The 25,953-nt window shown below is 35.8% G+C and overlaps 1 protein-coding gene across 2 annotated transcripts in view; it reads right to left on the bottom strand.

The window, feature by feature from the left end:
• The window catches only part of srgap3 (SLIT-ROBO Rho GTPase activating protein 3), a 101,378-nt gene extending 80,732 nt beyond the window's left edge, over window positions 1–20,646 (bottom strand). For both annotated transcript variants that reach the window (XM_015347226.2, XM_015347227.2), the window contains exon 1: window positions 20,050–20,646. In XM_015347226.2, the coding sequence (XP_015202712.1) occupies window positions 20,050–20,137 (88 nt within the window). In that variant the 5' untranslated portion in view covers window positions 20,138–20,646. The remainder of the gene's footprint in view (window positions 1–20,049) is intronic.
• Between the last annotated feature and the right edge of the window lie 5,307 nt (window positions 20,647–25,953).

Below are 25,953 nucleotides of genomic sequence, written 5' to 3'. Positions count from 1 at the left end.
TTGTGTCACATGAACATATGAGCTATATCAAGGCATTTTATTTACAGTTGCCTACACCATTGGAAATGACAAATTATTTTCAGATAAAAAATGGAAAGGCTATTGATTCCAAAATGACACGTTAATTTAAAGCACACATATTAGATTTTTTTCCCAACATTTTAACATGCACTCAAACCAAGCGTTTATGACTAAACCTGCTTTATTATAAAGTACACAAAATTAGCAACTCAGTCATGGCACTTGAGTAATCTGTATTGAATAGTATATTTCCATAGGAAGAAATAATTACCTAATTAAAGTTACATTATATGGAGATTATTTTATAACTGCACCACATAAAATAAACCTTTTTTCAATTTATAAAATAAAAAAAAGTTTCATTAGCATCATTTATTATAAATATAATATTGAGACTAAGGAAATAGGTAATAGAGAACTTGATGAGAATCACTATAATATGCTTGCCTTCACTAACTCAACTAAACTCTGACCAGATGTTAATTTCCAGGAATGTATCATCTCATCTGAGTCCCGTCTATGCATATTAGTGAGGGAGACCAGTTCTGCTCGAATCTGGATTGACTGGTTGATTTGTAACATATGTTGTGGGGTCTTTTCTGTTGCATTGTATGACTGTAAAACAGAGCACGGATACCGTAGCCACCACACTACTAATTACTGCCACTGTATGAAGGTTATTTTAAGGACCACTGCTAATTTCCCGTGGAAAACCTTTAATAATATTAGATTATGTATACTATATTGTACGTTCTCACTGAGTTCATGTGGGTTTCCTTCAGGTGCTCCAATTTCCTCCTGCAGTCCAAAGACATACTGGTAGGTTAATTGGCTTCTGGAAAGATTGGCCCTGGTGAGAGTGTGGGTGTTTGTGTCTGTGGGTGCCCTGAGAAGGACCAGCATCTTATCCAGGGTTTATCCCACCTTGCGCCTGCTCCCTTGTGACCATGTATTGGATGAAGCAGTTACAAAACAGACTGATATATAATATAACTTATGATTACCACCATAAATGAATACATTCCATCAGCAGTTATAACTGTAAAGATCTGCCACTGATATATTCATATATTTATATGTATTAAGTTGAGTGTGGTAAAATGTTCACACTTTTCTGTGAAACGTTTCTTATTTTAACCCACTTTCAGTTTCCTCATTTGGATATCTTTTCACATAAAGCGAGACAAACTTTGAAAGAACCTGTTGTATCACTTCTCGTTTATTCTGACAGCTAATACAATCTTAAAACCCTGTAAACAATATTAACTTGTAAATCTGAGAAAATAATAAACTTGAAAGAATACGCTGATCACTTTCCTACTTCTTTAAATGCTAATGCTGTATTTTCATGTATTTTTAAAAAGCTCGAACTACTGTATGGAATGAATTATCTCTGACAGATTACAAGCATTATCATTACAAATATACAAAACAATTGAATGTGTAATATCCAGAGGGAGGAATGATATTAGATGATATTCATTGAACAAGCTAATTTTTTGTGCCTGGCAAAAGAATCAGTACATGTTTATGACGTTGCCTAAATCAGCTTAAGTATTCTAGTGCTCTTTTTTATTTTAAGGAATTAAAAATATGATTTTTTTAAATTATGTTTGGAGTTTGTTTTAGAACTCTTTTTTCTTTGTTGTAAAGCCAATAGCTACCAGTAGAGAAAAGTGTACCATACCGTTACTTTGATGAGCAAGAACCACTAAACAACACAACAGTGTGCTACACAACAGTGGTTTAACACAAACCAAGCACAAGAGCAATTGATAAATTAAAATAGGAAATCCACTGCTGTCTCTTCCTGATGGTTTTGACAGATCAGTATAGCTAAAGTGCATCAGTCAACCACACAAGAAAAGACCAAATGTAACTCTGACTAAAGGGGGCTGAAGTAAAGGCTCCATGGGACCTAAATTGTTCATTAACACTTTTTTCCTGCATCCATACACCCCAATTAGCACTAGTCATGGACTCGATCATCTAAATCAATCTTAGGCAGGGCAGTCTGTAATTAGTGCTAATGGGAACCTGAAACTACTGCTTAATTTAACTGAATAAACTACAAGCATTCAAAGGGGAACATGTTTTCTAAGCCAAAAAAAACTATTTGCAAACGTAAGGGGTTCACTGATGCTGTACATGCATTTGTCTCAATTTTTTTTCCACATTCTGTCCTTTTATGTGTTTATGTTTTCCTATCCAGTAACATCTCTATCTGAAATGGAGTACAGTATATGGTTTTTCCTTGCACCATCCTTTGAGGTTTTGGAAAAGGGGACTCGGAATACACTTCTCTTTTTCAACTCTTAGAGCTAATCACTGTCTAAACAGCTAGGTCTTTAACTTAATTGCAGTCATCCATTTGAACTTGTGTTAGATAAAGAAGAACACAACATTTAATTACACTGGTGATTAATGAAAGAGTTTCCTTTTGCTTTTCTTTAGTTATTTATTATGCAGAAATGTACTAGTCAGGCTACTCCAGAAAACACACAATGACACTGAAATGTTACCATCTTCTACGAACGTAATCATAGTTTTCAGTTGTTCCTCGCAGCCGACAGACTGCCCACCATTTTGTGATTACCATAAGTTTAATAAATTTGGAAACTGAGCAACCTTTTTGGTTGCCTATGGAAACTCCTCAGCTAGCTGACTAATGTGGCAAAAAGAACACAACATCATTTTTTGTATGGCTTTCCAACTGTGTCAGATTTTCTCATTGGAACAGATTTTGGTTAAAGGGTTTCCAGTGTGCTCATTTATCAGCTTTTTTATTACCATAATTAAAAACCTTTGCTTTGAGTCACAATGGATTTTTGCTTTAAAGGGGCCTGAAATGTTTGTTATGTAAAAGGTGTATGAACATGCATCATGAACGCACACAGTGCCTTGCAAATGTTTTTAGACCCTTGCAGGGTTTTCACATATTGTGCTTGGAAATATGAAAGAAAAATGGAAAAGCCACAGATGCAGAGGTATTCAACCCCTTTGCTGGAGCAAATCTAAATTAATTTAAGTGCACAAAATTACCTTAAGAAGCCACAAATTGTAATTAGTTGTGAAATAATAGTGGTTCACATAAACTGTATTTGCGAGGTAACTTGGTCAAATTGTGAATTTCAAGTAAAGACTCAACCATGAAGAAGGATTTCAAAGGATTATCTGAAAATAATATATATCAGCAATGATCACTGAAATTATTATTACCATTATATCATTTCAAAGGACTATTTCATTGAAAGTCACAAATCAGGAGAAGGGTGTAGAAAAAAGTCTCCCAAAATTCATGAGAGCTTCTACTCAATCATTAGGAAATGGAAGATGTTTTGTACCACACAGACACAGACACAGCCAAGATCAGACTGTCCCTCCAAATTAAGCAGCCAGGCAAAAAGAAAATGAAGGATGCCACAGTGAAGCCATCAACATCTCTTAAAGAGCTACCAGAGTTCAATGGCTGAGATGTAAAAAGTAAGACATAAATATCCAGGTTACTCCATAAAGTTGGCCTATATGGTAGAATGGAAAACTCATCTTATAACCTTCATGAAGTCTGCAACAAAACATCCAAGTGATCCTGCAAAAATGTGGCAAAAAGTATTGTGGTCAGATGAAGCAAATGTGGAACATTTTGGTCTAAATGTCAAGTGTGAGGTATGTGTCAATACCATCCTTACAGTTAAGCATGGTAGTGGCAACATCACCATCAGGTCTGAATACGTATGCTACCAACATATTTCAGTTTTTTCTCTTTAGAGTTTGCTGACATGTACTGTAACTTGCTACCTTTACAAGTCTTCAGTTTGAGCTTTCAGGTTTTGAATAAAACTTAAATAAAATGCACATCATTTTGTAATTTCTCAAAGTGGGACACCACAGGAAGGATCAGAATACATTTGCAAGACACCGTACACTCCCATTCTACGATAACATAACATTTTCATTTTTAATAGAGACAATACGATACCATGACAAAAATCACACTATAGAAGTGGAAAATGTGTATTGTGAAAGGACAACAATATTAGACCTGTACCAACCAAACAGACTCTTAAAAAACGACCTAAATTATTTGATGAAATGCTCAACCATATTCTTAAATAGAGGAATACTGAATCAATATTGTTTGTATAGGCTACATTCACTTGCATATGTGGACAAATTTATAATAAAACTCTAATCAGTATTTATCTCTGCATGTGTGGCCCACGACATGATTAAATATTTTTAGTTTGGCCCCCCTTACAAATGAGTTTGACACCCCTGATATAGCGTATAGCTCAACATCTAAATTAGTAGCCCACTATTCTTCTACAGTTTTAATTTATTGTATGTGCATTTTTCAGCTGTTGGCATATAAAACTTGTAAAAGAAGTTTCCAGGTGAACCAAAAATTGTGGAGACCGCATCTTGCCAACTGGCCTGTCTCTTTCCTTTTTCTGGTAATGGTAATCTTTAATTGCAAATCCTCCAGAAATGTAAAGGACAGATAAGAACATTGTTCTGTTTTTTTTTTAAATATGTTTACATTCATTGCTCCATTTGTCATTTACAATCAAAGCAACTGGATTCCCTATTACAACTTACTTTCTAAACAGCAAATTACATTATATACATTACAGGTAGTTATATAGGTAGGTTGGGCCCTATTTCTCATCAAATTAATACTAGATCTTTAATATGGTTTATTCTCCTGAGTTTTAAAAAAGGATTATCCTTTCCAAGACACTGTTAAGACAGCAGTTATATTACCCTGGAACTCACAACTTGCAACCTGAAGCTACGCAGGTGTGAGCCTAGTCTATACCTGAAAGGGAGACTTCCTGGGAAAGCTAAAGTTGCTGCTGGAGGACGCATTAGTGGGACTAGTAGAGAGTGCTCACCCTGTGGTCTGTGTAGATCCTAATGCCCCAGTATAGTAATAGGAACATTATACTGTAAAAAGACGCCGTCCATTGGATAAGATGTAAAACCAAGGTCCTGACTCTCCATAGTAAATAAAAACCCCACAGCATTTCCCGAAAGGGTAATGGTATCAACCCTGATGTCCTGGTCTAATTTCCCTCCCAGTCTTTACCAATCATGGCCTCCTAATAATCCCATCTATTATATCATTTTCATCACTATGTTCAAATCCCCACTGACTTATGATGTGTGGTGAGCATACTGGCACACTACTGTATGGCGGCCACCGCCTCATCTACATGGAGGAGAGTCCCTGCTACCTGTAAAGCACTTTCTGTGGAATACCCAGAAAAGCAATATTAAGGGTAAGGACTTAACTATAAAGCAATACATTCAAATCAAAATACTTTATTACATACACATTTAGACTAAAGACCTTATATCAAATGTTTAGTTTAATCACTTTCTCCAGCCGGAGCCATTTTAAAGCCTTCCTGCTGTACAACATGAAAAACACCATCTCATTCTATGAAAAAAAGTAGGTGATAGAATACTGTAGTTTCATTATGCTATGGTCCTTTATCTGTGATGTCTGTATGGATGGTTAACCTCATTGATTTTCTTCTTTTCTGGGTGAAATTCATTTCAAATTAAATAAACACACTCAAGAAATGTTCATTTCTACTCTTTTAATGTGATGTGTGTCTTATTATGATTCTGTTTACTCTATCCATCCTCAGTAAAAAATGAGGAATGAATTTCAAGGACAGAGCCCGTGTAAGACAACAATGTATGGGTAAAAACTGTGGGCATAGTAATTTTTTTAGATCTCTTTTAATATATAGATCAAAGCTACTTAGATTCTGCTTTGAATAAAATACCAGTCTTTTACAATCCTGTAGTAATTAAAACAAAAACAAGATCTTAATGAATTTAGAAACTGAAAGACAGGCTTTTCAAAGGTACACAAATAATCTGGACCCTCTTATTGTAAGGGTGACTGACATTTTACAAACTTTTTGGTATTATATAAAACAATATACAGTTATTTCAATAAGATACTGAATGTACTTTATTAACTCTCTTTTTAAAGATTAATTTAACATGAGATTGTTACCTGGGCAATTTATTGCTAAAGAAATTAACAGGAATCCCACAGATTAGTTAGACTGTGGTTAATAGGCAAATTTGGTGGCTCCTTTAGAAAACTAAACTGGTGGAACAGCACACAGCATTTTGTTTTGGACTGCAATCTAGTAAAACATACAGAACACCTCTGTGCTGCACGGACATAACTGCAGACCCAAAAGAAAAATATACAAAATGGCAGAATGTCTGAAAAGTGGATGTAAAAAAGATCATATGATGTCACCACACCAGCCTACACTGCGCAACTGGAGCTGGTGCTGGATAACAGGAGTGTTGATATGTAACACAAAGACTAATCAGTGCCAATGCTAGAAAAGTCCACTCCATCATTCATGACCTCCTCAATCCATACTGACGTAGTAACATTAACCTAAAGAATTCTTTGCTGCAGGAATACAAAATCCCAGTTCAAAATGGGACAAATAAAGAGTGAATATGGTAAAAACATACTGTAGGTATAATACTGTGATTTTGAAATACAAAGTACTATTTCTGAGCTTTATTTTTTACTTATTTAAACATCCTTGAAAATAGCTAGTCTTTGCATTTAGTCTTCACAAAACAACTCTGGTATTATCATGATTCTAAGCTGCTCTGCGAGTTCACTTCATCTCCTTGTGATTCAAAATTAGGGCATATTAATTTAAATTTCATTACCTTCATTAACTTACAACATTTTTATGACGGTAAGCCTTATAAACTCTTCATACTGTGCAAAAATATCTTCTCTAAAATCAAATAATTTCAGACACTAAGGTTTCATGCAGTTTTTATCACTCTGGCAACACATCCACTAAAAAAATAATTTTACAGAGTAGATTAAAGTGCTTCACAAGGACTAATAACTGCACAAAACCAACGCATCTATCACTGTTCCATTCTATGTAATTGTCAAAATTCAAAATAAAGTAAAAGGTTGACATGAGAGTTTAAAAAGAAAGCAAAGTTACATTTGCTTTGAAACTCGGTGTTTTAACGTCAGTTGCATACTGCCTACTACGGTATGTGTCAAAAGTGGATTAAAATCATGTCCAGTTTGATTTACTGTAAATAGGTGTGGACAAAATAATCAGAGCCAAAACATATACTACTAACATGCTTTCATCTTATACTGTATACTACATCTTTTAATGTTATCACGTCTTTTTTCTTCTGCAACTGACTGACAGTCCACTGTCCAAGTAGTAGAACACCTTCAAATATCTTTCTAAACAGATTCAGGACTATCAGTCTTTTCTGAACAAGTGGCTGAATCATTTTTACCACATTTGGCACAAAGCTAGAGCTTGTGCCTACATATGGTATATACCACATCTTGATTTTTTTTTGTGAATTCCCGAGACATGTAGTTTGTGAGGTGGGATCAGTTTTCATTTGGATTCAAATTCCTTTACCTTTACATGACTAATAGCAAAAAAAAAAACCAACAGAACAGATTAAAGTAAAATGGATCATGTGGAAAAAAAAAGGAACTAGACAGGTTAGTGACAAATGAATACATGCTTTTAAATCTAAAGGTCTGTTCTGTCTTGTGTGAAATACAATCTTTATCTTTCTTTTATCCAGGTTATGGATAAACCTAAACCTAAAAGGGCCGGTAGCTTGCAGGAGGCAAAATAAAAATCTCTGCAAAATGAAACTAGATATCCAATGATGCATTTAAGATTCACTCAAAAGGAAAAGGCACAACTTGTCCTTACAAAGCACTAAAATGGGGGGGTGGGGTGGGGGACAGCAGCAGCTAGAAAGTCTTCATCCTCCTTAACACAAAGCTTTCGTTTTCAAGGGGCTCTCTCCACCACCCGATTAAAGAAAACTGAACACAAGCCTGGCACACATCCAGGCACAAGTTTTCATCAAAGAGGAGAGCCTTTTCTTTCATGCTAATGCCTCCTGAGAACATAACCAGCATGTTATGGATTATTATTTTAAAGCTGAACACTGCTGGTTTGAAGTTCATATTACACATAAGAGGCTGCATATTAAGTCTGAGCCCAACGCTCGTCTTTACACGTTTTTTAAAAGGTTTAAAAATTAGGTCTAAGTTGCAGGCCTTGGATTGATAAAACAGTTTTTTTTTTTCCAAACCAGACAATATTTCTCTCCAGCATGTTCTTCTGCATAAGAATGATTTTCAGGCACTCTTGTTTCCCCTTGTGTTACAAACCAAGGATATAATATTAAATATTTTATGGGTCAGGATCCCCAAAAGATTTCAGATGATTCAATTGGTTCCAAAACCTGAAAAACAGTCTGCAGGGTTAACTGAATGATTTATAAATGTCAACACATAACCTGCATTTTGGAGGTTGAATCACACCTGCTCTTGCTAAAATGACCATACCACATCACAGAACAAGGCCTTTCATTCAGTGGCTAACCATTTGACCACTGACCACTGAGCTGTCACTGAGTCACTGAGTTGACCATTTGACCAGCATGTCTTTGGACTATGGAAGGAAACTGGAGCACCTGGAAGACGCCCACATGAACATGGGGAGATCATACAAACTCTATGCAGACAGAATCCCAGGAACTGAACCCAGGGGTCCAGCACTGAGAGGCAGCTATGCTAACCCCTGCGCCACAGCCCCACCCAGGGCATAGTATCAAATCTAAACAGCACATACTACTATACTAAGCCTCTTGGAACTGAAACCACACTGAAAGAATGAGATGTCTTTGCATATATGTAAAAATGACTTTTATCTGACATTTCATTTGATTATAGGAAGCACCACTATCCCTCGCATTTGATGGTAAGATTTGACAGTATAGAACAGACTTTCACAAATAATATCCAGTTACATTTACTGTGTTCTCACCACTGGGATTTACAAGTAAGACAGCAGAAAGCAGTTTGCTTATATTAAATACAATTTTAAAGATACAGAAAACTGAAAGAGAGAAGTGCTGAGAAAATACACATGATGTTAAAGCCCTTCTAAACATGTTTAAATAAACTGATTACAATGTTTTTTTTTATTCTATGTTATTCACTTAAAAACCCACTACATACTCCTCAGTTTTGATCTATCAGGAAATAGGGTGGCTACTAATCTGTGTATATTTGATTAACCAAAAACCCTTGTCAGGATTTTCCCAGATACAAGCAGCAGATTTAACATGCACATGTATGAATAGTTATTTGTCTGGTTATTTTTTTAATAGTCAATGCAAGGTAAATGAGGATATAACTTTTTTAGAAGGGAGCTTTGTTTACTTGAAGGAATGACTGTAAATAACTGGTTTTGCACACAATTACAGTGCATAGAAAACTAAGCCTTTTTCCTCTCCATCATCTAACAAATTCAGCCAAAGAATTACAGTAGTTTGGCTTTGATCATGAAACCACTGTTTCCATCATGAATATTCTTCATTTTAAGTATGTCATCTGCATGTAACAGGAGGTGCATAACTACAGCCTGCCAATGTACACTGTTTTTATTGCAAATTTATAGTTTAGAAATTAGCACACACGGTCATAAATGAAATGGGCAAACCCCCATCCTGAACAGTTTGGTTCTAATCTAAATAATTAAAAATGAAGATGTGTCTGCACAGTGAATCTCTAACACATTTCTTATAACTGGCTGTTCTCAATTACCACATTGGTATGTTTCTTCATTGGCAACAGATGACTCTGAAGAGTCAGACTTCCTTTCAGAAAACACAAAAGCTTAATGAAAGGAAGACGTTCTAGTTCAAGAAATGACAGAGATGAAAAGATCAAAGGGGAAATGCCAGGAGTGCTGGCAAATGCAATTGATCTTAATTAAATCTTGCCTTGTACCACAATTCAGTTACTTTCATCAAAATGTTGTATTGCTTATAATATCTGTAACATTACAGGTTTCTTCAAAGTGTAACTGTTACAAGACAATCTCATTTTTCTAAATGTAAATTACTGACAAGCTTTCAGAAGCTAAAAGCTAAAATGGTAATTACTAAGATTGTTAAAGCATAAGTAGTACTTTGTGTATTTGTCCTTTATTTGCAAGCTATTTAATAAAAGCCAGAGTTTAAAAACACATCCATTGTGCAATTACCAGGATACTCATTAGGGAAGTGGTCTAAGATAAACAGGGAGGGAAAATGGGAAACATCACACTGCCCTTCTCCCAGTAACTTGTTTTAACAAGCCTACGTTGAGGAAGGCAGCCAAGAGGACAAGCAACCTGCTGTCCTGATGCCAGGCCCAGCAGGGCACAGAGACTTTGAGAGCAGCCGGAAGATAAATAATAGACAAATCTAATAAAATGAGCAATTCAAAAGACAATCGCGCCATGCACACACCACCATATGGCCACAATACACAACCGAATGGCTTAGACAGATAAAAAAAAACAGGGCATGCAAATTCCAAATGTTTTTAGGCTTTATCTAGCCAATCTACCGCAGATTAGAAAGCTGAAGCCATCAATGCAGTCTACCCCGGTGGTTGTTAAAAGACAGTCCTGTGCCTGAGTCAAAACAGAAATCTGCAGTTATACTGTCCATGTGAGAAAGACCATGTGTGCTGCTGTCATCCCGTTAGTGTGTATATGACCGTACGAGCTGCTTATCCATGTGGGATTCCTAATTACTCTCGACTTTGTTCTTGCTCACTAGATTAAAGCATCTGCAGATGTGGGGTTTGGTAAAGCTTAAGCAAAATCCACAGAGGGGTTTCTGAATGAAGGGGAGAGAGAAAGGGAGACACTGGCTAAAAGCATGGCTCGGATCCTTTCAGCCCTCTGCTACCCACAGCTCTTTTTTATTTTCCGTGAGGCTGAATTTAGACTGCGTGTGAGAAGTTTCATTTAGAGCCTTCATTGTGCAAATTAAAACTCGTGCTTTTGAGGCTCCTGGGTTTTACTCTGTTTAACATTTCTCCATTTAAATGCAAATCAGGCCTTTCGTCTGCAGAGCAGTTTGAAAACACAAGAAGAACAGCTGACGCAAAGTCATGGAGGGCCTTATTTTTTTTTTTTAAGTGATTCCATTTGTTTTTATGAACCATGCTGTGACACTTCACAAGGGGCGTGCTTCATAGCTGTGCTATGATTATCACACCTATTTTTTGTTCAAGGCACCTGGTTTACTAAGTAAATCTAAAGCTATAGAAATCATTTACAAATATTAAGTTTAAGCTGAATTTTTGGCATGAACACACTGCAAAAGAGACGAAGCAAATCTCCACTCTCTTTGGATGAAACCTCACATTTTTGGTAATAAGCAGTTATTTAAGAAGGTAACCGGTAATTAAATTGTTTTTTCTCTTGTTATTCATCAGATTACAAAAAACTTAAATCTTAGCTTTAGAGTCCTATCACTAGTACAATATTCATGGAAAAAAAGGATACCATGGTCAAGCTCCAAATATAATGGCTTTTGGGAGATATAAATTATTTCAATATACACATTATTGCAAATATTTTCACAAGTATGTCTTTCTTACACCCTGCTTCAACTGAAGTAGTTAGCAACAATAAAATTATGACATTTAAGCAGCAAATTAGTTTTACAAGACCCAGACATGAATGTGTGAGATAGCTGTGAAAAGATTAGATCTAAATGAATGCTATTACATCACATTGTAGGTGTCGCTCTGAACACACTCACAAGTGAGGGCAAAGTTATGATAGTCTCTTTCATATACTGTATTGTGATTAATTAATATTAGTAATATTGCAAGGGACAACATTTTTGTTTGAAATATCTTTGAAAATACAATCACTTTTCATATTGTTTTACTATAACCTCTCCTGTACGTTTATGCTGTATATATATATTCTGGTTACTATTGATCTCCCTTTACTTTGGGTATCCCAACTCTTGATTGTGTTGAGATCTTTGACATTTTCAGCCTCCTAAGATTCTTTGTGCAATTGCTTCAATACTAAAACACAGTTTTTAACTCAGTGATGTTTCGGCTCACATAAGTTATTTTTGATAATTACCATCTGTTTTATATATAATCCCTTTGTTGTACACATATTGTGTCTTAACTATGAGAACAGCTTTTACAAATAAAAACTTCAACTGAAAATTAGTATTGTGGATGGATCCTTCCTTTAATAGTGCTCTAGTACTCCAAGCAGGTGACATGGCCTGGTTAATACCTCTATCTACGCAGTCTTCTTCAGCAGTTTAGAGCTCTCTTTCTGTAGAAGCCCTTTAGTGACTAAAAAGTACATTCTCACTGACACCACCCAAGACCACCAAATCAATACAGATGGGCAAATCCACAGAAGTACATTTTATGAATGAGATGAGCAATTGTTTATTTGCTGTGTAAGAAGTGGGGGGAAAAGAAAATGGCTGAACTGGTTTAATTAACCAAGAAGCTGATTTGTTCTCCTGTGAGAAATCAGAGACTTTAAATTAAATCCATTCATTTGGAAACAGTGTAAGGCAGAGGCTTTAAGGCAGCTATTGTGAAAGATCCTACAGTATATGTGCAGTGGTCTATTTATATACTAACCAGTAATTCTGTAACTACCTGGCTTTGTTTGTTTTTCTTTATTAAACCAATTCTCAGGAATCAAAGGCATCAATAAAAGGATGAGTTAATTTGACTACAACAGTAGTGTTGCTTTGCTTTTTTTAAATATCCAAAATGTGTTTTAGAATATTTTAAACAATAGTGCACAAATATATATCAAGTTATTCTGTACATGCGTTTTTTCTGTTTTTCACTTACATATTGTACTGTTATCGCTGTAACCCTGTGTGGACTGCTTTAGCGTAGTTGATGAAAATGTGAAAAATATTCAGTCAGAGGCAATGCACCATTCTATCATTAAAATAAATTAGTGTTGCTTCAGAACACTGCATTGATTTTATGCATCTGCATGTTCATGGGTTCTATGTCAGAAGAGGTTTGTATGAGCACAGGACTCCCTGCTATGCTCAAATTTGACTGAGAATCAATCTATCATGTGAGTGGTTGCCTGCATTATCCAGTACAGTTCAGTCAATTTAATGCTTTTAGTCATATTTTAGCAACGATGCACAGAAATGTATATCAACACGTGCGTTATCGTCTTCATGTTTGCACAATGGTGAAAAATAAGTGCAATTTTCTAGAAAAAAACATATAAGCTGTAGTTCACAATCAGTTGAATAAATCCTCACACTGTCTTGTTTTTACATTCCAGGCAGCTTTCTTGCACCCATCCCATTCAGCTTATATGGAGACCTACCTGTCCAACCTGTCAGTTTTACAACACCTCCCACAAAACAAAAATAAGAGAGACAGCAGAAGGATGTTAAAAATGAAACAGCACTCATTTCTGGACGCGTTCAAACATACTCCTGATTCTATTTCCTCATTCCCCAATTGTTTGAGAACCCTCAATCACACTAACCTTGTGTGTAAAATAGCAAAAAGCACTTCAGAAGGATGCTGCCTTAGTGTTGATGTGGCCCCTTGCATATGCACAGATAAGTCATTTTAACTTTCTTTTATCCCCGTGGGATCCTTTCACATCAAATAGCAGATTCATACTGAATGGCATACTTCAGGTTTCAAAATGATGCATTGTTATAATGCTAATGAAACCAGACAGTGTCTGTTAATTCAAAGACACCGTGCTTTTTGTTTGCAGAAGCCTTACGAGAAAAACAGGTTCCTCTCACAGAGACATTAATCTTTTTTCATTCTTACTGTAAAGGTCAAGACTGCTTACCAAGTGGTCTGTTTTATTAAATAACTTCACTGAACCCCTAGCTGCACTTTATGCAAACAGCATAATTGATGCTTGGATGCACAAAAGGACTTTTAGTCAGCAAAACAGTGTGGTAGCAAACACATGCCCACTAAAGCAGACAAGCTTTACCTATTACACAAAGTAACTGTAATGAGCTTAATGCTCAGTTTTAAGAGTCAGAGACTAAATGCTTTCCGTAAACAGCAACTGGTACCTCTGCAGTAATGCTGCACTGTAGTCACTGAACAAGGGTAGATACATTAAATAAATCTACAAGTAATGACTTCTATTTTTGGCATTGCTGTTTTCACTTTTCCTAAATTAATTTCAAAGTGTAATTGTAATTCTAAGTAGGAAAAGATGTTCCTCAGTGTGCTAAAACAAGCTGACCCTTGATATTAGCCACTCAGATGCTATATTAAGAAAGCAGGTATCAACAGGCATTTTTGTGATCATTTAACTGAAAAAAACCTGCACCTTAATAGATTGTCAGTGTTTAATTGGGGGCTACCAGCTGGTGATGAATGGTACAGTGCTAACTAAAATATTCAAGAATGATTTCTATACTAAGTACTATGACCTTTGAATGAACATTTCCCCTGTTGTTAAACTACATGATATTTAAATGCACTGTAATCCCATTAATCATGTTTAAAAGCATGCCTCATAGACATACTGTGAAGACAGATGAAGCTATTTTTAACAGTATTTCATTGTATAACAAACATCACTTGTAATGCATCTATAGCACGTTATAGCACATCTATATATATCATCACAAAAACAACTTACAGTATAGGTCTTAAAATTGCCATTTGAATCTGGAGCTGATATTTTTTTCAATTTATTCCAATTTGTAGGTTACTACCCTAGTCTCCGGTCTTTTATTCAAATTCAGTTTACAATTTTATTTAATAATGATAATAATTTTATTTAATTAAACATACAAAATAATTTTTGAAATAGTTGTCATCAATCCTGAAAATGACCTTGGAATGCTTCTACATTAGACTTGTCATTTCATTCTGGCAAAACTCTTGCAGATTCTAAGCATATCTGCCTTATATCACTGGAAACAACTCAGACTCTAGAAATAACCCAAAACATTAACCTTCAAACCAAATTCTCCAATTCAAGGTCGCAGAGGAGCCAGAGCCTATCCAAGAAAGCACAGGACACAAGACAGAGCACACTCTGGATGGGATGCCAGTCCATCACAGTTCAGGTTCTCTCAGAAGCCAATAGGCCTAGTCTTTGGACTGTGGGAGGAAACTGAAGCACCTGGGAGAAACCCATGCAAACAAGGGGAGAACGTAAAAACCTACAGATAGCTCCTCAGGTATTGAACCCAGGACCCCAGTGCTGCAAGGCAGCTATGCTTAGCACTGCACCACAAAGCCAGCTCCAATGTCTCTCCCTATCTACAATACCACATTTTAAGCTCAATCTATTTGAAGTAACACATTTGAAAAAAAATTGTAAGTATCAATCCTTGCTGCTATGCTTTTCAAATCCTCACAGTGCTGCATTTAAAAGAAAAGAAAATATAATTTGATCAATGAATAAATCAATTCATTTTTCAAGAGATCTGAGCATGCCATGGAAGAAGTCAAGTGGTAACACAAGCTGTCAGAAAAACTATTTTATTCAGAAGATAAATATTTACCAAATATGCTGTTTAATTTCCTCACTTAAAAAGGCATTTTAAAGTCAAGGATAAATAGGTCTGTTTACTTTCCAACCTCCTATACAAAATAAAATGTTTTTCAAAGCAAAACAATACAGCACACAGCATAACCTGATGGTGGATATATTTTGCTTGCTTTTTGCAGGTTTTGAAAACAAATGCATTCTTTAATTCAATAGCAATACATACTGCATAGCAAGATATACAGTATTAACAAAAGACTAGCAAGAGTTACTTTACTATTACTGCTGTGATGCTGTGATAAGCACAGTAACTCAGAATGATATTGGAGTGCCTGCAGATAACTGCACCTACTTCCTGACTGAAAAGTTAATTTAAAAATTGTTATAAGTTAAAAAAACAAATAATCTGGCTCAAGTACAGCACAGGAAATTAAAAAGGTGTTTTTTTAATACATGCTGGGCTAGAGAACTTCCTACAGCAGCTAATCAAACCTAATGCCAATACTGTCTTTTGCCTCCATTTACTATTTGAAATATATTTTAAAACCCAATTTTAATACTAATAAACAAAACAAAACAAAGGTAAAGTTGACCATACTACACATAGCATTTTATGTTAGAATTAATTTAAACATGTATTCTTTTATAAAACCATATTGGACTTAATAAAGGCAGTAAAACATTTCAGTTTTATATTATTATTATTATTATTATTATTATTATTATTATTATTATTATTATTAAAATATTTCAATAAATAAGAATTTAAATTTCTTGCATTTATAACGGCACTTTGGTATAAAAAGTGCTAATCTTTAGGAAGGAACTCACTTCATCTGTCACGGACGTATAACACTCACTTATGTGAAATCGCACAACATTATTTTTCACCAGAAACCCCACCACACAGCAGAGCAAATGGAGAAATTAGAAATTACTTCACCAACTCAATTAAGAAGAGAGATTATGGAGGTCAGACTACACAAGTTCAGGGCAGAAATTAGTCAAGACACTGGAGTTAACAACCCTCCTCTTACAAACATTTTCACGGAATATTTAGAGGCCATGAAGTAGGGAACTTGGTTAAATATCCATTGGGCATTATCTCCGTTATCCGTGTCTCTGTTCACCATATTGGGTCATCACTTTTGAAAATCTAATACAGAGGAAAAAGCACCACCTACTGGTCCACAAGCACAAGACCCACCTGGCATTCCCCAGAGCTCTCCAATCCCAAAAATGACTGGAAAGACCTTGGCTGAGCCTCCGAGATCTGACAAGATCCATGTACTATGCAAGTGCATTGTTCTTCATTCTTCTGCAGTCTGCCAGGATGCCATATTCTTTCCATATTCTTCTCATTTATGGAAAGTCCTTTGGACACTTGGTAATTATTACATCAACTTTTCCCCAGATGGTAAACTGGAATTCTTGCACTGAGTGATCACAGATCCCATTCTGCCAGCTAAGGACCACAGAAATCATACACTGAACACTTGCAACCCACATAACTACAAAAAAATCTCGTTTGTCATTGACTTTAACCTAGCTATACTTCAGTGGAAACAATATGAATGCAGCCTTATTAACCTCATTAAAGACAGCCACATTTTCTAAACATACAACACACTCTCCTACATTTAACCACTTTTGGTTAATTGTAAATAATTTTCATTAAAAATTATCCATGGGCACAGCCAAAGGTTATTGTTTGTCACAGCTTGTGAAAAACTAAAATAATATTGTCATTTTACAATAATATTATCACACAGAAAATAAAAACCTATGACATCTTTCTTTCTCTTTCTACCTTCCTTTACTGATTATTTCAGGCTTTTTTTCCCAGTAGAAAATATGAAACTTGAATGAATCAAACAAAACAGTTGAGACTTTGGTTCTCTGGACCTTGCCGAGCTCTGAAACAGTTTCTGTATGGACCTATCTCATGGCTGAGCAGGTTAAAAAGATTTGGGACCATTTCTGTGTTAGCTGTCTCTAGGGACACTTGCAATAAAAAACACTACTGCTTCAAACAGATGCACAGCAACATGGGTCTTCCAGATAATGCTGATAAAACATAGGAAGACCCACTTCTGTTATGATGCATAAACTGCTTATCGTCCTCCTGGAGAAAACAATTAGCCTATTGTTTTTAAACATGCATGATACATCAAAACATGTAGCCAGATACTAAAGAATATACAGTAGGTGAAGCCTTGCAATGATAATTAGATAATGAAGACAAATTATACAACCTATGACTTTATCTTTCATATATGTTGCATATCAGCACTAATCTGAAATACAACAAAGTGAAAATGAACATGATTTTTTTTTTTACAGCTGTGACAAGCATCTTTCAAGGTCACTTCAAAATCAATCGCTGCATTAACTCCTTACGTGAAGTGGGAGACAAAATACTACTATTTACATATAAAAACAGTGAAATATGTTTAATACAATCATTTTAACCACAAGTATCACTGCTTAAAAAACAGAAGTATGAAGCTGTATGAAGTATGCTAACTATGAAGTATGGCAACATACTCAAACAGCTTACTTTCCAAAGCTGTTTATAATTTCCGATTTCTGCCCATCTGCACACCATGTTGTGAAATTGTTCCTCGTTTTTTAAATTTAGGAGAAATAAGTGCCCATGCTGTCTAAATTGTTGCAAGCAAAAATTTTCACTTATATACTTGGTACAGTATACAGAAAAAATAAAATATCCGGACTTCTGTTTATTAAAGGAATGATGAAGTCTTCTAAAGTCCTTTGTTTTTTATATGCACAACTTTAATTAACATTCTAAGGCTCCTTGTGCATGGTACCGCAATAACAGATCCGTGGCCAAACCTGACAACTGCTGTAGTTGATAGGCCGAGCTGTGTAATAACCCTTAGGGTGCACAATGCCCATTACGCATGGTTGTCATTTCTCATGAGTCGACTGCCACTGACAGCAGTAAAGCAAGAGTGAATGGTGTTCTCAATCTCAATGGTGATAGATGTCCTCGCTGGTGCTAGGCTTCTATAGCGGTCTGTGACTTCCTGACAGACACCTGCTTTCGAGAAGAATGCTGTCCTGTGGGTTTTATAAGTGACTATAGGAGACTACAGATTACTCTAGCTCGGCCTGGATTATCTTTTCCTTTCTTTTGAATATGCCATACCAGTCGAGTCTGTAATTGGAATGAGTTTCTATTGGAATGAGTTACTGAAATCAGTGTTCAAAAGTGTTCTTACCCACAAACTCTCTCCTCTCTAGTCCTTCCCTTAAACTTAATGGAACACAGTTCTTATTGCAGTCTTTATTGTCAAGTGAACACAGCTTTGAGAACTGTTCACTATCAGGGAATCAATTGTGAGATATTCTAAACCTTATCTGTATTTTAAAAGCAATTCTCCATTTATGCTTAGAAAGGCTTTGCCCGGTGCATCAGCCAAGTGGTTCAATATACCACCAGTATCCCAGATGTTACTGTACATTTCAGTCAATGTTCCAAGATTGTTCATGCTGTTGTTTTCACAATGGAGTTTATGTGTGTGCAAAGACGTTTCCACTAGTCTAACACTCGTTTGTGTGTGTGTGTGTAAGGGTGGGTGGTGGTGGGGGGGGTATTTAGTTTCTATTTCATTCCGCCTTTCTCGAAAGCCACTACAAAGGCTTTAAAGCGTAAACAAAGGCAAACAATTGAAGGAGCTCCCCCTCCAATTCCACCCATCTGGCTGCTTTCGGAGCCTCGCGCAGAAATGGACCGGCATTTCAAGCATCAGTCTACCCAGCAACAAAGCCGCGAGATGCTATTCACGGAGATGATAGAAAAACACGAACATTCAGCACACTTCCACGGAAGTAGATACGAGGGGAAAAAATAACTCCCAAATTTACCATGACTTCGTAGAGTACCCTAAAACCCAGTTGTGAAATATGAATTTAAACACGTACTGACTCATGCATGCGTCACACTACTTGAGGGGGCATGTCTGCCACTTTATTATGACTGTTAATTATTAATATTATGAAGGATTGTTACTACTGTTAATAATGGTCAACGTGATGGTATTCTTTTAGATGTACATCCAGAACGACCTCAAAGAGAAATGCTTAGTCTATCATATGACATGCACGATAATATAGTTATTCAAGAAGTGATTTAAAGCCAGTTATCTAATACAACCTGGAATATACAGTAACAACTGCCTAAAAATATTACGCAAGATCACGAGCGATATTCACCTTGTAACCCAATGGCAGTGTCAACATAAATCAAGACACAGAATACATGAAGGAGGCCCATCGACCAAAATATTCAACCTTTCAGATAACATGAAACTGTCAAAATGATACAAGGACGTGTCTCAATAGGAATGACTCTCTAGCCAACCTTGTTTTACTGCTCTCCGCTGCAATGCAGCGCAAAGTCACACCAACGGCAGATGTGCGTTTCATATCCACCGGCAAGTTTTTTTTATTAGGCTTTCCAGAAAGGGAATGACACTAGAGTCCAATTTTAATATTGAAATAATAAACAAACAGTGAATGGGAAAGTTGCAATGCAAAGATACAACATGAGAATTACTATGTCCGTCAAATAATGTTTTAGAAAAATACCGACCTTTCACTTGTGTTTCGTATTCCGTTGTGATCTCCTTGTCCTTCTTGAATTTGTTTTGAGAAGACATGGTTCTGGAAGTATGAAGCATACGATGCCCTACGATGTCCTGGCTCGGTCGACTTCAGTTGGAAAAATTCAGCTTCACAGTATTGAGATTGTCCTGTTTTCAGTTAACACCCCCGAGAAGCGCAAAACCTTGCTGTGTTCTGCACCCCTCGAAAGACAGACTCTTGTTTGCAAAACAGGGTGCTTCAAGTGAAAACTTTAAAGACGTTCACAACTGCTCACCTGTGTTGAAGATTTTAACAGTCTGTATTCTCAAACGTAAAGCACCACCAAGCTACAATGAAAAAAACAACGACTCCTCCTTTCTTGTGATAAACGTGACATCCAAAAACCTTAACTGCAAACCGGGAGAAAGCCGTGTGGATTATATCAACCCAAAACAGAGTCGGGTTGCGAAAAATCCAGTTTTATATGTCCTTCCATTATTGGTTCATTTTCTTGAAGTACAGACTCAAACGAACTGTGTAAGTGCGCAAAACAATCGCCTTGCTTCATTTGAATAAGTCTGTGCACACAGAAGATTTTTTGCTGCAGGGTGAATTGAAGCAGACGTCACCAGACTCCTCCCATCTTTTTTTCTCCTCTATTTTTTATTTTTGTGATCACAGAGTCATTGTAGTCTCAGGGGAACAAGGATATGCTCTGCAATATAGAAAAAAACTATTTCTAAAATATATAATTCAAGTGAAAAATGTTGAAAGGTGAAAAGCACAGAATAAATAAAGAACAATAACTTCCATTTTGTAAAGAGTTAATAGATGAGAGCAGTTCTGCCCTTTTTTCATTCAATCATTATTCAGCGTGAATATAAGAGAAAAAAAATCCTAAAGAGATGCCGTGTATTGGACGGTTAGTGCGTGTATTGTTACTTTAATACATGAAAAGTATTGAGGAATTTATGTTGGTGTTATCTAAAAACCTTCTTGTAACTAATGCAGAAATCATCAAGACTTTGGGTTGAGTGCGGTCTGGTTACTAGGCTCAAATCTAATGACCCGTTTAGGCAAGAACATTTTATTTGACAATATTAAGATGTGTCTTAAGATTTTTCATTCATAAGCACAGAACATAATAGTCACTAATAATCAAAGCATAGTAACTGTAACTCTTATTTTTTGTATCTATTAATTTCCTTTATTGTGAAGGGTTAGAACCCAAAGAAAAATCAAATTATCCGAGTCACAGCAAGCTTAATGCTACATTGAGTTATTTCAGACTTCCATTTCTCACTTTGTTCACATGTAATTCTGTTTGGAACGACTCTAAAAGCATTATATTGATGCTGAGTCTTAATTCCAGCCTGCAAGCAAAAAGTAATAAAAAAAGCTTGTGTACAGTATGAGGTCTGTACATCAATTTTCACATCAAGAGTTCATTGGGGTTATACATTAAAAAAAGACTTGGAACAATGCAATTGTATTTAAAAGGCTAGCAGGAAGAAAGAGGTGTTAATGACAGAACTCTGTCAACAGGAGTATGAAATGTCTTTGAGATACTGTGTGACATTCAAGATGGAGGCATCTTAAGAAAGTCATTACATGACCTGTTTTTCAAGCCCAGTGAGGTGGGACTATTGTTTCATCCTGTTCTGTAAGTTGCATCCTTTGGCAAACAACAAGTCATCTATCCATAATAAAGAGATTTTGTTTTCAATTGTTCAGTTGGTGGCACCGTACACTACATAGCAGTAGTGAAAGTTATGGTTTAATCTTATAAATTACTAGAGTGTTAATTTTTACAAGTACCACAGTGTTAATAATTACGGTTCAGAAAAATGTTACATTTGATTTGAATTGTGTGTATTGCTGTTCAGCCAAAAACACCTTTTGTTGAAGGGGAGAAATATTAAAAAAGAAAATGTCTGCTATGCAGAGCTTGATGACACAATCGCTGTATTCCAGAACTCTCTGTAAAACACCTTTGCCCTGCAGAGACTATTTTTTTTCATGTATTTGTAAAAAAAAACTTGAACTGCAAACTGCAAGAAGTCAGCAGAGAGCAATATCCAAAACTACAGCTTCAGCACCCTGGCTGAGACAGACATTTTTTTAAAAGCTGCTCCTGCAGGTCTTTACTTATAGGCCTGAAAAAGTGCTCCTCAAATGAAGCTCACTTTCCAATGTCTGTCTAGGGATTAAAGATGATAGATCCAAACTACTCTGACCTTCCTCCTGCCAGCATGTGTAATGTTCACTCAAGGACCAAAACGTAGGGAATATTACAGAATATCATTTGGTCCTCTACAAACAACAAAAGCTTGCCACACTATTTTATCCCATTCCCCTAGCAGGGTGACCTTCATTTTTCAGGATTAAGGTGCATGTTCCATAGGCTAGATGAGAGCTCCTAATATTTTGTCCAAGTAATGTAGCTTCAAAGATCTAAGTGATGAAAAGAGAATTTCACAGAAAGGTGTCCATACCATTCTAAAGTGTATATACTAGCTGTAGTGATGTTGAACTAAATAAAAAAAAAGGAATTTCCTACTTGTCATCTAATTTACTATCTTAAGGTATGATGTTTTTGGAGTTTTAGATTTTCATTAGTTTTATTAATTTTTTAGACCTCATTATCAAGGAATGATTAAAAGTATATATAACTATATTATTATTTAAAGGAATTAAATCTCAACAGTGATGATCTTCAGCAAACCATTATGTGTCTGTTTTAAGAGCAAATCAAGTGCAATCTCAGTGGTAACTTTGGGGCTTATTGAATTTGTTGAAAAGTGCTAGGTACAGTAAGTTCATCATACAGATATACGGTAAATACCTACTGTAATTTGTAATGTATAAACATAGAGAAAAAACTATATGTTTATGCATAAAACATAAAACATACTGTACATAAAGCCAACAAGTTGATGGCTTTAAATACCTTGGATCAAAACTGGTAAAGGGAGGAGAAACACTGGAGGCAGTAAAACAAAGAGTGAAAGCTGGATGGAACGAGTAGAGAGAAATAACTGGAATAATCTGTGACAGGAAAATTCCTAGAAAGTTAAAGTGCAAAATGTACAAGACTGTGATTAGACCTGTACTACTATATGGAGCTGAATGCTTGGCAGTTGGAAAGAGGGAAGAGAACCTGATGAGAAGAACTGAAATAAGGATGTTGAGATGGATTCTACAGATTTCAATGAAGGATAAGATCAGAAATGAAGAAATCCGCAGACAATGTGGGGTGGTGGATGTGGTTGAGAAGATGCGAGAGGCGAGGTTACGGTGGTATGGACATATCATGACGAGGGACGTTGAGGAAGTAACAAAGAGGGTAATGGAATTTGAGGTGGAAGGTAACAGAAGAAGAGGCAGGCCTAGAAAGAGATGGATAGATTGTGTGAGAAAATATATGGAGGTATGTGAAGTCAGTGAGTAAGATGTGCTCGACAGAGACAAGTGGAGAGGAGCAACCAAAGCAGCTGACCCCAGGACAGTCTGGGACTAAGGCTGTGAAAAAGAAGAAGAAAAAGAAACATAGAGAAAAAACTGTGATTTTTGAAACTGTAAACAATATTATTCAGTTAAGTCTAGATACATTAAAAACTATTGGTCAGTAAGAATTCTCCAGTGGAATTATGCTCTTTAAGAGCACAGTAAACATTCTCCATATAGTTACCATAGCAACCTAACCACTCCGGTAATGCTAATACACATTACTTCCATGACAGTGGCCCCCTCTGCATCCCTGGAAGCAGATGTAATGTTTGCTTAAAGTAACTAAGCAAGAAAAAAAAATCATCTGCCTGTGCTCATCTGAACATTTGCATTAACAAGTCTGGAGATTGTACACACATTGTGACTGATCAGCCCTCCAGGAACTCAGATGTGAATTTTAAGGTCTGTGTGCACAGCATAAATGTATCTATTTTCCATCAAGCAGATTTCCAAGTGCAGCAGAGACTAAAACTTTAAATCAGCTGCCAGTATAGAGTTCTAAAATCCAAACCCAATCCACACACTCTAAGATTAGTGTTTTGTCCGGACTCAATTCATTTAGTATTTATATTATTTATAAGGATGCATTTAGTCTTATTATAATGCTCGACTGCCTAAGAATGTTAATTTGGAATGGCTGGAACAGAAGAAATGATGCAAAAGCAACATTAACAAAGCCAAGCTAAATATATAAAAAATCAAGAAAAGTCATCGGGGTGGCATTGTTCTTTTGCAGGAACATTTCTAAGGCAAAAATATAATATTGTCCTAGGCAGATATGAACAGTGAAACCATTACAAACATTAAAACAAAACACCTTGACAAGAAATCCCAGAATCACTGTTCATGTTCACCCAGAATCCTGGGTGGCTTTATTTATTGTTCTTTCTGGTAGTGATGCTAGCCATAACATGACCATGTCAACAAGGAACATGTTTGAGCAAATGTGGTTAGAAAAACTAAAGGGGAAAAAAAGGATATCCCTGCTGATAGATACACTTCACAGATTTATGATAGCTACAATTATTTACAGATTGTGTTGGGCAAGATATGTACAGTATAAAGCATTACAATTAGAGGTTACTTGAGGGAGGCATTGCTTTATCATGCAAATTAATACATACATTTTAAAACAAATTTCCCTGAACAAATCCCTGAATGTCTTATTAATTTAAACCGATCATCATGTATACATGTAACTTGTAATTGTCTACTTTTCCCAATACTGTTTATAGGTAAAAAAACAATAAAAAAAAATTGTCAGTGCATATTAAAGGTAAATACCCTCCCCTTCTAAAAGGAACATACCTATATTAACAAAGGTAGAAAACTCTTGCAGTGAATTGATAATGCTCTTAATGCTATCTCCTCATACTGTATATAGGGCCCAAATTCAACATTGTGAAGTAGAGAAAATGCACTCTATGTGTCCAGTGTAGTGTTTGAAGTTATAAAAATATGTTTTTTTTAGATTTTCTTAAATCTGGAGAGTTATCCTCTAAAACCTGTAAATATATATGTTAGTTTTCAGAAATTGAAATGTTCTCCTGCCTTAAGAAATGAGCAAGCCATCCTTACAGTATATCTGTGACATACAGTACACAGTGAGTTATTAACTGAAAAATGTACCACACCCTTCGAGTTACTTTTACTAATGCTCTTTCTAGGAAAATTAATGCCAAACAGAATGATAAATACAATGTGAAATTGTGCAAAGTGGTGTAATGTGAAATTTACTACGACAGGATGATTGTCTGAGGCCTGTGTTAAATTCACATTAAGGTAGTTCTTAACCCTTTAAGATACAGTTGTTTAGAAGAAATAGTCAAGAGGTTTGAGAAAAATTTAAAACAAATAATATTCAAGTTGTAAGTCCAAATCAGATTCATGGATTCTCTTTATGTTATAGACTATAGTACATGCAAATACCAGACATTGCAGGAGAAAAAATGAAAGAATGTTTGTTTCAAAAAGAATAAAGGAAGTACTGTAAAAGCTAAATATTCAATTACAATGTTATGGGAGCTATATAGGTACTCCATGTTTCATGTTGGTTTTTCCTTTGTCAGTTGAGGAATAGAGGGAGATGAGTTGAATCACTGAAACATATTGAAGCATTTCTTCAATCTGTGTTTGCTCTCAATTTCTTTCAACTCCACCCTCTACAGAAGTCTAACAGGAATGAAAAGAGGAAGAGTTATCCAGCAGCTGGGTTATATCAGTGACCCAATGACATGACTAATGTAATTCTTTTATGATTTAGGAAAGGTGTGTATTCACTCCCAAAACCACATCATTTACTAGATAAAAGAAAAAGGGTGTGTCACATGTTATATTTTATCAGAGTTTGATTAATAAATGTAAAAACAGATGTAAATTAAGACTAGGAAATCAATTCAAA

The sequence above is a fragment of the Lepisosteus oculatus genome, chromosome 4, assembly GCF_040954835.1.
Source record: "Lepisosteus oculatus isolate fLepOcu1 chromosome 4, fLepOcu1.hap2, whole genome shotgun sequence".
NCBI lineage: Eukaryota > Metazoa > Chordata > Actinopteri > Semionotiformes > Lepisosteidae > Lepisosteus > Lepisosteus oculatus.
The sequence above is the reverse complement of the archived record's forward strand: the minus strand, read 5'-3'. Positions and strand labels throughout refer to the sequence as shown.